At 59.5% G+C, this 12,308-nt stretch overlaps 1 protein-coding gene across 1 annotated transcript; it reads right to left on the minus strand.

Annotated features, from left to right (window-relative positions):
• Positions 1-1,922: 1,922 nt before the first annotated feature.
• Positions 1,923-8,601, minus strand: LOC130141385 (methanethiol oxidase-like). Its single transcript, XM_056322328.1, has 12 exons — positions 7,723-8,601; positions 7,248-7,301; positions 6,769-6,881; positions 5,866-6,051; positions 5,225-5,345; positions 4,952-5,134; positions 4,437-4,619; positions 4,008-4,082; positions 3,597-3,718; positions 3,404-3,496; positions 3,036-3,154; positions 1,923-2,392 (listed from the first exon to the last, which is right to left on the minus strand). The coding sequence occupies exons 1-12, from the start codon at positions 7,724-7,726 to the stop codon at positions 2,230-2,232; spliced, it is 1,416 nt and encodes a 471-aa protein (XP_056178303.1). The 5' UTR covers positions 7,727-8,601; the 3' UTR covers positions 1,923-2,229.
• Between the last annotated feature and the right edge of the window lie 3,707 nt (positions 8,602-12,308).

The following is a 12,308-nucleotide window of genomic DNA, read 5'->3' on the forward strand; positions in this document are numbered from 1 at the left end:
TGGGTGCATTAATGAGCAGCGCAGCCTAAGGATGCTCTCAGCTCCTCATCACGTGCCACCCTCCCTCTGAGCTGGTGCCCCAGCACAAAGCACTTCTGCGACCTCTTGGAAGCTGCAAAGGGCTTGAGGGTGCTGGTGCCAGGGAGAAGCACGTCCTCCCAAGAACTGCTGGAGAGAACAGTCGGAGCAGCCAAGGCCAGCCACCCCAACTCACCGCCTCCCCACACCAGGTGCATGCGGCCGCCGCAGCCACACCGCATCCCACGTTCCCGGGATAACTCACGCGCAAGCACGTGGAACGGCCCCCGCTCCCTGGAACGCGGCTATCGGGCCCCAAGGACCCGGGACAGCCCTTGGGGGGGTGGACGAGCTGGCTGCTAGTGGCAGAGACACGGCGGGGGCAGAGCAGGGCCTGGCGGTGGGTCGAGGGTCTGGGTCACCGCTGCAGCGCTGCCCCTTGACCTTCACGGCCCCACGCAGCCCTGAGCCCCGGCCGAGCCCTCACCTCGCTGCGCGGCCACCTGCAAGTCAGGGAGGGCGGTGGGAGCGCCAGGGATGGGTGCCTGCGGGCCGGGGTCGCCCTCCCACCCGTGGAGAGGCGGCAGCACCTCTGCCGAGACACCCGCTGTGGAGGGTCTGCGGGGCGGCGAGAGCGGGCACCTTCCAAATCCACCTCACCAGCAGGGACGCCCCCGAGGAGACCCTCCATCGAGGCACGCTGGGGGCCAGACCGCGGTGCCACGCTCAAGCGATCGTGATGCTGAACAGCAGCACCCCAGGGTGCACAACAGGCGTAGCAACGTGTTTGCCCAAGAGAACCGTGAAGGAAGTAAATGAGTTTGTATTCTTCCAAGGTAAACACATAACAGGCTAACAGCTAGAAGGATCCTCTTTACATTCTAATTTTTGCAAACTCCAAGCCAATTATGGCTTTGGCTGCAAAGTGCACCCTTGTGAAGATGCTCAAGGTGAGTGGGGTTCATGTGAAGCCACGTGGGTGTGCAGCAGGTCTTGGAGGACGGCGGTCGCTGTCCCGTGTAGCACACGGGCTTACACCGTGTGACTGCAATTTGGCTTCTCACGCAGCACACGATAAACAGGAGGATGATTTACAGCTCCGGTAACTACATCTTGCTTTTGTGAAACAACAGTGAAAGAGAACAGCCAAATAAGAACTTTTAAGGACTGAGGTCACTTTGTAGGTCCTTTGGGTGAAAACACTAACTTTCCTTTCTCAACTGAGTTACGACTCTGCTGTCCGTGTGAACTGAGCAAGCTGAAAGCAATCTTCTCTCCAGCAGTGTGCCAGCCACTTAACACAAGGGATTTCACTGGAGTGTCTACTAAAAGTATTCTTTCAGACCTTCATGCGTGGTAAAGCAAGCCCTACTAAAACCAAACGGTTGGCTTGGGCGATCACAACACTACGTTACTTTGACAAGGGATGTTCATTTGTGGCAGAAAAACAAATGGTTGGCAAGTTGCCCTATGAAACATGTCCCTGCAAGAATGAACACGAGAGAAGAACAAGCAAAGACGGCCACGACTGGAGACTTCCAGGAAGACGAACTGGCACTCTTGCAAAACCAGTGCCCTGTCTCAGGGATCTTCAAAACCCTGATCTTATCATTAACTACTGCTGGCATTTTCCCCTGAAATAAATTGGAAAGGCTTTGGTGAAACAAGACGCATGAAGATGTAGCTGATGCGAAGGACAATTTTATTCATGTTTAAAGCAGAAGACAGGAGCAAACCGGTGTCAGGAAGCAGGCACTTCTTTCCAAACCCAAGCGCGTGACAGCCCTGGAGGGATGACGCGGAGCGGCCCCAGCACCGAGAAGCCAGCCAGGAGGCTCTCGTGCCGCGGGAAGAGTGTCCAGGAACGACCTGGCTGAAGAACAGTAACGCTGACAAAGTGGGTGCTTCCCCTCCTTCTGAGGCACCGCACGCTGCACAGCTCCGTACCGCAGCAGCTGCCCCGGCTCTGCTCCGCGCCTCGGGCCCGGGGACCGCTCGGCACTGGGAACAGCGCTGACCACGTGCCCTGTGCCTCCGTGCACTGCTCTGCCTGACCCAGCCCCGCGCGGTGACGCGGAGCTCCCGCAGCTCCTGTCAGCAGAAACCCAGACTCCAGCAAGGCGTGGGGACCCCCGAACCCAACGATCCTACGCTGCTCCCTGACGGCTGCACCACAGAAGAGAGAGGAGGAGGGAGCCTGTCGCAGGGCGCCTAGGCCAAGATATCGGAGGTGGAGTCTCCGGAAGCGAAGCGGATGTCATGGGCAAGGCAAGGCCCGTTGAGTTCCTTCCCAAAATCCACCAGGAAGTTCTTGTTCACGCACAGGCCGCCCTTCTCAGTGTCCACGTCAATCTGCAGCATGACGGAGCCTTCCCTGCGAGGGAACAAGAGCGCAGCGGTCACAGGCAAGCAAGCCAGGGCCCTGTTCCGGGGCTCCTGCCCGCACCTCCCCGTTCCGTATGGAGGAGGAGGCCGGCTCCTTCACATCTGCTCTTCCGCAGAGAGGAGGGCGCGGAGGCTCCCTTCCAGCGGGGCCACACGCCCGCGCTCACATCTTTTCCCTGAATGCTCGATGGACGCGGGCGAACCGCCGGGAATGACGTGGCAGGCGGGCTGGAGCTTGGCTCTGCGCTGGAGAGAGACCATCGCCCGCTCTGCCAGACCAAAACCTCTGGGGGGGACACCTGGGGAGGCGCTGCCAGAGCGGCCTGGCCTGGCTGCCGGGGCTCCACGGGCGGATCCTCTCCGCCTTCCCGGCTGGAGCGCTCCCGGGCTCTCCCGAGCACAGGCCGGGCACTGCGGCTCCACGCAGGCGGCTGCTGCACCTCGCTCGGCCAGGGGCGCCAGGGTCAGGCGCACGTGAGATCCCGCCCGAGGAAGCTGCGGGGACCACGTTAGGAGGCCCCGTCCCCTGCAGTCACAGAGGTGTCCTCAGAGCCCCCCCAGCGAGGCGCCTTTCCCCTTTGGATCGCAGGGGCCGTGCAAAAGAGGCCTCGCGCCTGCCCAGCGCTTCTCACCTGACCAAGTTCGGGTAGAACTGCTTGTCCCACGTGCTGTAGAAGGAGTTGGTGACGTACAGCCTCTTGCCGTCCACGCTGAGCTGCATTTTACTGGGGCCGCCGTACACTCTCTTGCACTGCAGGCACAACAGACAGCCCTGGCGTTACTGGCTTTTCCCGCAGCAGCCAAGCACAAGCCGGAGCAGGGAGCGGAGCGCAGCGGAGCAGAGCGGCTGCCTCCCCTGCCAGCGCAGGCAAGCGGCCAGCAGCTGCGGGCACACGGGCCGCTGCAGCAGAGACCTGCCCCAGAGCCCGCGGGCAGGGAATTTGCCGAGCAGAGCCCAAGCGCAAAGGACACCAGAGGGCAAAGAGGCCACGGAGCTCACCTTGACCACCAAGGGGTCCGGCTGGCACTTCAGCTCTTCGTCTCTGCACACGGTGACGGGTCCCCCTCTGAGGATGCTGCCTCCCACAAACACCTGGAAGCGAGGCAGGGGGAGACACGTGGCCTTGTCACGCGGCCACCGCCAGACCCTCCTAAGGAACGCAGCGGTGCCAGCCCTTCCGCTCCCGCCTTACCTGCCCCACCAGCCTGGGCTTGCAGGTCTTGGAGAGCTCATACTGGCGGATGTCTCCGTGCAGCCAGTTGCTGAGGTACAGGTACTTGTCATCCGTCGAGATGACGAGGTCCACCGTGAAGGCTAGGGCACACAAACAAAAAGCTCCAGAGAAGGCAGCGCCCACAGAGAACGCGCCTCTCCCTGCCACCCCTGGACGTCGTGCCTATGGTGCACGAGAGCCGCCCGAGTGCGCAGGCTGCAGCTGGGGCAGCGGTGCCTCCTCGGGATGCGCGCAGCCCCTGCCCCCTCCGACAAGCCTTCTGCCATCTTTGCGCGGCACGGCGCCGCGGGTCAGTGAGGGGTCTCTGCCGGGCTGCATGACACAGCGCTCTGGGAGGGAAAATATAAACACCCCTCGGGGCACACAGACCTGGCATCTTGGGCATAATCCATCCTGTCACGTCCTTGGCCGGTATCCGAATCACCTCCTCTACGGCCCATTTGTCTCTCTGCACAAGGAACATGGGCACCGCACCGTGAGCGATCCGGGCTGCTCAGGCGAGAGCGCTGCCCGGCACTCGCACGCCTGCGCAGCCAGCAAAGCTGCCGGAGGAAAGCTGCCGCTGCGCCCAGCTACGGCGAGCAGGCACGGCTGGGGCGGCACCGGCCAACAGCAGCAGCAAGGCTGAGCCTCCTCGCTCAGATGAATCCCCCAGCCTAAGGGCCCGGAGCTGGCTCCGCACGCTGCCCTCTCCACACGCCTCCTCCTTTCTCCCCGCCACCCCGCGTTTCTTCGGTGCCTTTCCCAGTCGCCCTGAAGCTCCCCACGGCCGGGTCTCCCCGGCTGCTGGCAGAACACTTGCCTCGCACTTGTAGAAGCGGTAGACAATGCCGCTCAGGGCACAGCTGACGTATCCCTCGGCAGCATCGGGGTTGTGGAGGAACTTCACGCTCAGGGGCAGAGAGTCCTCCCCCAGGTCGAAGCACTGGGTGAGGGTGCGGCAGGACAAGTTCCACACGTTCAGGCGGCGCCCAAAGACCCCTGCGGAAAAGGAAGACCACGTCAGAAGATGAGGGGCCACCTGTGGAGACTAATCCCTCCCCAAATGCTCGCACTCGGGGACAGCCCCGGCAGTGACCAGCCAGAGCCTGCAGAGAAGCCGCCGCGCTTGAGGGAGCAGCGGGAGAGGGCAGGGACCAGCCTGGGGTAAGGACAGGCGCTGCACGTCCTGCAGCCGTGCCTCTAGGACGGGCCGTTTGTGGGGACGTCTGCCTGTCCCCCCTCTCCAGCTCCGGCTCTCGCTCTGACGGCCCCAGCACCCTCCCACCACCCCGCTGAGCTCTGGCTCAGCACTTGCATCCGCATTCCCTCACCTTTCTTCAAGTCATCAGGATTAAACCCGCGTCCCGCGCGTTTTGGAACCAGTCCGGCAGAGCTGATGAGAACGTTGTGGCGCGGCTGGTACCAGAAGTCGTATCCAGTCGGGGGGGCTTCACACTCATTCTCCCAGTTCCCCTTCAGCTCAAAGGTCTCTCCATCCAGCACAATGAATCCACCTGGGGCGCAAAAAGGGGACGCACGATCAATCGCGTACTCCGCTTCCAAAGCAGCCCGTTTCCTTGTGGAGTCATCGCCGGGCAAAGTACCTTTCCCGTTGCCAGCTGGGTCTCCCATGTTGGCAATCAGGATGTCACCATTAGGCAGGCTGTGCACTACGCTGAGGTATCCCTTGTTGCACTTCCAGAAGACATCCACCGGCTCAATCATCTGATAAAAGGTCACAGAGACACACACACCTCAGCCGGCGACTGCTCGGCTCATTTCACGCTCCCTGGCAGAGCCTTTGGCCACCAGAGACTCCTGCAAACCTCCGATGCTTGCGGGAGCTTTCGTTCCAAGGACTCCCACTTGCCAGGGGCTGCTCCTCCTTGCAGAGGAGCACAGAAGCCCCTGAGCTGCCCCTCTGCGCAGAGGAGAATGCAGCAACACCGAACCCATCACAGCCTGTCTGTCCACCGCACTGCTGGGGCGGCAGGTGTGGTGCGGGGCGTGACTGCCCACGATTAGGCTCTCTGAACGCAACAGGCGGAGAGAGAGGGACGCAAGGATGAGCAGAGCCTTCCTTGGTCTGGAAAGGAGAGAGCCGAGCGGAAAACGTGACCCAGCTCCCTAAAACCGGGGTGGAAGAGGAAATGAAGACAGAACCCTTCTTCCCTGTGTATTATCCCAGAAGCACCAGTTCCCAACTCCTTCCCAGAAACTTGTCCTTGCGTCACCTGAGGCATACCTTACACAGCTTGGGAGCCCGGCACTGGGAACCCACATCCACCACGTAAATGCGGGAGGAAATCAAACAGGGAAGAATCAGCTTGTTCCTCCTCGGTGTGGCAGTGTCAAAGCAGGCGCAGCCAGCGCTCCACCCCGAGGAATGCAGCTCGTCTTTGAGGTTGGGCATGGGCAGGCGGTGGATCACCTAGGCAGCCAAGGCAGAGTTAGGGTTCACACAGGGAGGCAGGGAGAAACGGGGACCCTCACGCTGGCAGATGCTTCTGGCTTGGCAGCCTCCACCTGCGCGCCTGGCACTGCCTGCAGAGCTCCGGGACGAGAACACTGCTCCGTGCACTGGCCGCTGCTCCGCGTTAGGGCACGGCGTGCCGCTGAGAGGAGACCGTTCCCCATGCCGAGCAGCCACCCACAGGCTGATCCAGAGCACGTGCTCAGGAGCTCACTAGCAGCACCAAGACTCTCGGGAAGTGAGTTGGGAAGTGAGTCAGAGCCGACCTGTCCCCAGGACACCGAGCCGGAGACGACTCAACCGCAGCCAGGCACACACAGGACAGCGCAAAGACAGCAGGAAGGTGAGTTTGCAGGCAGACAACAGCCCTCTCTCACACGTACAACCGCGGAGAAGCAAGAGAGAGACCTGTTGTGACAGAACTCACCAGGGGTTTCCCAGATGGGTCTTGGCAGGGCATGACCAGGCAGCAGGAGGGAACGGTGGACAGGAGAGAAAAATGCCCAAGACAAGAAGGTGCCAGGCATAGAGAGACGCCTGGCATCCCAGGGTGGCTATCAAGCAACCTGGAGTCCCAAGCAAAAAGGAGGAAAGGTCCCGAATGCCGAGGCACCATGAAGCACAGAGCCAGCAGCTGGGCACCATCCCAGGCAAGCGCTGCAGGGACACGGGTACCTGGCAGTAACAGGGAGATCTGGGGTTGAGGTCAATGGTGGCCAGGAAGTCAGGCTGCTCCACGCAGGTTTCCCTGTAGGTGCAGGTCACGTAGGCAACCTCCTCTCTAGGAGCTGCGTAGAAGGAAAGCTTGTGTTAAAGCACGCCGTGAACCAGCCAGGCGGGAAAAGAAAAGCTTCAGCAGACCCTCAGAGAAGACTGAACTCACTTTTCTGGATGCCAAGACCTTCCTACAGGCAGCTGAACGCAACGACCTGCAGCTATTCCATCCCTTCCTCCTTGCGCACTGACAACTGCCCAACCCTGGCTCCCTTACCGACCCAGAGGCACGAGAACAACCACAGCGGAGAAGATCTCCACGGAGGTACCGTCCTGCCCCTTTGGGGGAGGGGACTCGGCACACGTTCACGGGGGTCTCCACTAACAGGGAGCTCTCTCCCAAACACCACCCGCTGGACGACACGCTCGAGAGGACTTGCCTTTCACAGCCTCCGGGCAGGTGGGGTACTCGTAGCACTGAGCTCTGCATCTGTCTGGGTTGGGGAGAAGAATAAAATGAGAAACGTCCACGTCCCAGACGGTGCCTACTCGGAAGCCTCTGTCCCACCCAAGGGACCTTCTCCCACCCCAGCTCTCAACGGGGACCTCTGTGACCGGCCCCTGCTCCGCTTATGGCACTGACGACCCCCCGACCCAGGAGAGGAATCCTCCCTGAAGCGCCACCAGGGCCGTCCCAGAACAGAGAGAACCTTCGGCCCCAGCCGGACAAGGTGCCACACTCCAGTGCCACCCCTCTCCTCCCTGCAGCGGAACAGACCTGCCAGTCCCCAGCGGGGACTCGGGTCCAAGGGGGGATGTCCGCAGCCCCCAGGCAGTGGCTGCAGCCCGGTCCAGGATGGAGCCACAAGGCTCGGAGCTGCTGTGGGCTGCGGGAGGCTGCAGAGCATCTCTTACCCATGCTGACGGCCTTCTGGTTCACTCTCCTGGAGCAGAGGTGCTGGGACTGGAGGTGCGGCTCGCTGTCTGCCTCGCCGGAGTGGGATGTGCTGTGCCGAGGCTGCTCCGAGGGGGCCTTATATACAAGGCAAAAGGGTGGGGGGAGAAAGCAGCTGCCAAGGGAGGAGCCATCGCTCCTCGGCGTTTGGGAGGTGCCAGACCAGCGCTGCGGCTTCTTTCCGCCTTGCTAACCACCAATCTAGAGGAAAAATCTGCTGGTGCGTGCAGGTCTTTTCCCTAAACACAGCCTCCTGTATCTGATCCTGGCGCTCTGGTGATCTCCAGTGGACTTCTTCAGGCTCTGGAGGCCCCCATGCCCCGGCCGAGAAACAAGCTCATTGCAGCCATCCCCCGTGCCCAGGTGGCTGCCACACAAATGTGCAGCGGCTGCAAATTCCGCACGAGGGATGAGAAGCCCATCTAGATCAGCGTCCCCACCAGCAGGCTCCTGGAGACAACAACGTGTAAACGTAGAGAGGGCACCAAAGGCACCTCTGAAATCCAGACCCCGAGAGAAGGCACGTCTGTCTGGGGGCGAGCTGAAGGCATCACGGGTTCCCTGGGCTCCGCTCAGCAAGCCAGCCCAGAGGCGCCTCTACCCAAAAGAGGCTTCTGGAGCCCTGAGGGCTGCAAACTGGGATACAGGGCTCACAAGAGGAGGCAGGGGGCTCCAACAGTGCTGACGGCAGAAGAGACTGGAGGAGCTGCCGGCATCTCCTGAACAGCGAAGGAACACACCAGGCTGGAAATGGGTGCCTGGGCAAACGCCATCTGCGCCCCTGCTGATGCAGCACCTGCAAGGTCAAGACGTGCCCGTCGCCTCGCAGGTTGGCATCTCCACGGGGGGACGTCAGCCCACCTGTGGGAAATCGGAACCTTTAGGACTCGGGGCAACTCAGCAGAGCAAAACAGTGCCTGGCCAGTAGCTACGTACCCTCCCCACCAGTCTGGTCAAGGAATACCAAAGCCCCACAGCAGGCACCGACACCACAAAGGGCCTGGCACCGGTGCGGCTGTATTACATACAAACTGGACAAAACTGCCACAAAACACCCCTGGGAAGAGCAGAGATCTCTCCTAAAGGGCCTGAGGTGCTGCAGAGAAGAATTTTGGAAGAAGGGTCCCCTCCTGAGACCACCAGCACCCTGGCTGCCACCAGCTGCCAAACTAAAGCAGGAAGAAAACACCAAGCGCCACGGAACGTGAATGAGTATCGTATCTTGTGGAAGAACGCCTCAACCAGTGGGCAAATTACACGGGGTACGTAATTGCTCCACATAGGAATGCAGAAACATCTGACAGCGCCATTAAAGCAGCCCTCAGGAGATCCTCATCAGAAGAGATAGCCTGTCTCACTAGGGCTGTAATTAATGGCGCTCTGCTTCCAGAACAGCGCTTTTAACGTGCAACAGGCAGACACGGGAGCAGCCTGGCACCAGCGCCCAGCGCTCGCGCACTGCCCAGAGGCAGGTGGGACCAGCTGGCCAAAGGCCTTGTTTCAGGCAGCAGAAAAGGAGAATAATGGGAGCCTTTGATGCAGGCTGGTGCTCACTCATTCCACAAAGAGCGGACGCTTCATTTTCCAGGCTGACAGGGTGCACGGCCTCAGCGTAGGCTCCAGGGAACACGGACCAGGGGATGCTGCTCACCGAAGGACACCCAGGCCTGACGGGAGGATGCAGCGGCAGCTCTGGTCCAGCAACGAGACCTGTAAGTCCAGCAGCTGAGGCAGGCCAAAGGCAGAGCAGAACACAGCGCGCACTAGCCTGAGCTGAGCTGGAGGCTGAGCGGCCAGCAGGGATCCTGCAGGAATGAGGGGCTGCCTGGCGTTTGCCTAACACCATGGCAGCAAGCCCTCGGTCCGGGAGCAGCTCCACAGCTCGGAGCAGCTCCACACGGCGTCTCCCTCCTCTCTGCTCACCACTGCTCTGAGCTGGGCACAGCTGCCCATCCTTCTCCAACCAAACCCAACAGAGAGGTTCAGGCAGCGTCCCCGAGGTGCTGCCGCCCTGGTCTGCCCGGCTGGTGGGAAGCACGACCCGGGCCAGCGAAGCACAAGAAGCTCCTGCTCCATCAGGGGCAACTTCAAGCGCGCAGCTGGTGCCTTTAGCGCAATGCTTCTGCTGTCACGATGTGCATGTCTCACTGCACCTTCTTCTCACCCCTGCACACCTGCTAATTAAAAACTTCATTAGTCTTCCGCTCATTAACAAAGTGCGCTGGTCATCCTATTTGGCTTTCCTCGGTGACGTCTTTGGCATCCCTCGCAAAACCAAGCTGCGGGGTGTAGAGTTTTCTCATTAAAACTGATAGTAGGAAGGATAAGAGCAGGCTCAGCAACACCGACGAGCAAGCAAGCGATGGTTAGCAGCGAACGCAGTCGGTGCGGTCTGCTCTCGGCCCAGGAACAGCTCCCTGTGGCAGGCACGGATGGGAAGCCGTGACATGGAGGAGCAATCAGGGGCTTCGCTGGACAGCCCACACGGAGGCGGCAACTGCTCCCCTCCTCCCGACCGTCTCTCCCAACCCTGATAGGGAAGAACACGCTGTAATTTTGATAATGGGCAAGACCAGGTGGCGCAATCTGGCGCAGGCTGGCACAGCACACAAACGCGTCAGGAGAAGACCCTGCCACACCAAGAACACCAAGTCTGCTCTGGATGCCCAGGCAAGAACTCCCCCGACGACAGGAGCACTCTCCAACCTTCCCCGCCTTCCCCAGGGAAGGCGTTCGCTTCCCGACTCACGTTGCATCACAACACACGTCCACGGGCTGCCTGCAAGGTTGGCTGGAGGCAACGTCAGCGCTTCTCCCTCGAGGCGCCTCTCCGCCTTCGCCCCACCGCGGGGCCGGCCACCCCTTCCCCTCCAAACGCGGCGGTTGCTGCTGCTGTGGGACTCACTGGGGAGGGGGCAGGAAGGTCTGGCCACAAGCACGGCAGCAGCGCCAGCCCCCTCCCCAGCACAGCCCACAGCTACGACTGCACAAACCCATCCAAAAGCCACGTCCTTAGGTTGTCATTTCAGACACCGTGGAATGACAAGTGGCTTCAGGCGGCCACCAAAGGGCCCTGAGTGTGCAGGTGAGTCACTTGTCTGGCAGCGCGGTTTTCTGCCGGATCAGCTCCTTCTCCCGCAGCCGCACAATCGCTCCATCTGGCACAAGAGGAGTGCAGGAGGAGTGGCAGCCCCACGCAGCTGGGGAGGACGGACGAGCAGGACCTGCTCTTTCTCCTCTCCCAGGCCTCTGCCTAAAGACAGGCATTAGCACCTTCCCTGAAAGGTCCCTGCGAGCACTGCAGATCCGACCCCAGGCTTACACAAATGAAATAAAACCCAGAACGGTTGACTTTCCTCCGCTGATGGAGAAGGAAATGCAGACTGGGAATACAAACGCCGAGCAGAGCAGTTTAACTAAACATTTCAGGTTACACTCCAAGGACTCATGTACGCTTCTCTGTACATAACAACACTTCCCTGCACTCGTGGACTCAAAAGCAGGAGCTCAGTCTTCACCAGAGAAGATAACTCAAGGTAGCAGACCAAGAAATAGGGGGGGTTTGGTGGTGACTCTCATCACAGCTGCTCTGGCTTCACTTCAGCAGTAAATGTTCTCCATTCTATAAGTTTCCCAGCTACTAATTGGGATCCAGATGCTGCTGTCCTCTCACACTTTTTGAAAATATTACAAAGAGAATCTCTTTTTTATATTAACACATCTACTAGTCTTTGATATGTCCTGGTAGCAGAAATATAAATGAACCTGCTATCTCAAATTAACAATCAGTGAGTGAAAACCAGTAAACTGTAACTTGGGAAGGAACAGACAAGCTGCACTGTGCCCTCCTGTGGCCACCTGGAAGATCATCTACCACCTTTAAAGCCAAAAACAAGTCACACTGATGCACTCGGAGGCAGTTTGGAAGTATGTGGACTGCAGAAGGCTAGTTTAAACATGGAGAAAACATGTTTACAGGTTTCTTCACAGTCCTACCTACCTCCCAATAGATCATGATTTCAGCAAATAGTACGAAATAGCGTGTGCAGACCCAGAGTTTTGTGTGCCTGTGAGTGAGGATGGGTTTTGGCCAGTGCGTGAAACCTCTACAGTACTGCTGAGGGAACATCTTTTTTGACCCACCAGATATCTGGACCTGCTCTGTGTTCACCAAATTATTTTGTTCCACTGCCTGTGTTTCTTCCACTTTGATAAGTGTGAGAGAGGCAACGGTCAGTCATTGGGTTAAGGTCTCACAACCCCTTCAGAGACTCCCCAGACAGCAGGCATTTGGCTTAATGACTGGAATTCTGGGGTCTGTTTCCAATGGCCTCTGACTGCGGGTATTTACCATGGCCAGGTCCCCTGAGAAGCCTCCTTATAGCCAGTGAAGCTGTCACTACAGTCACGTGAGTCCACGGTAAAGCTCACCTTGTAATAAAGTAAACCCAAACAGACACACATACTAAAAGCAGAATCTCTGCTATGGACATGGATCCCACAGGCACGGTGAGACCCACTGGTTTCTTCCCAGAATCACAAGAAA

This window comes from Falco biarmicus, chromosome 19 (genome assembly GCF_023638135.1).
Source record: "Falco biarmicus isolate bFalBia1 chromosome 19, bFalBia1.pri, whole genome shotgun sequence".
NCBI classification, from domain to species: Eukaryota; Metazoa; Chordata; class Aves; order Falconiformes; family Falconidae; genus Falco; species Falco biarmicus.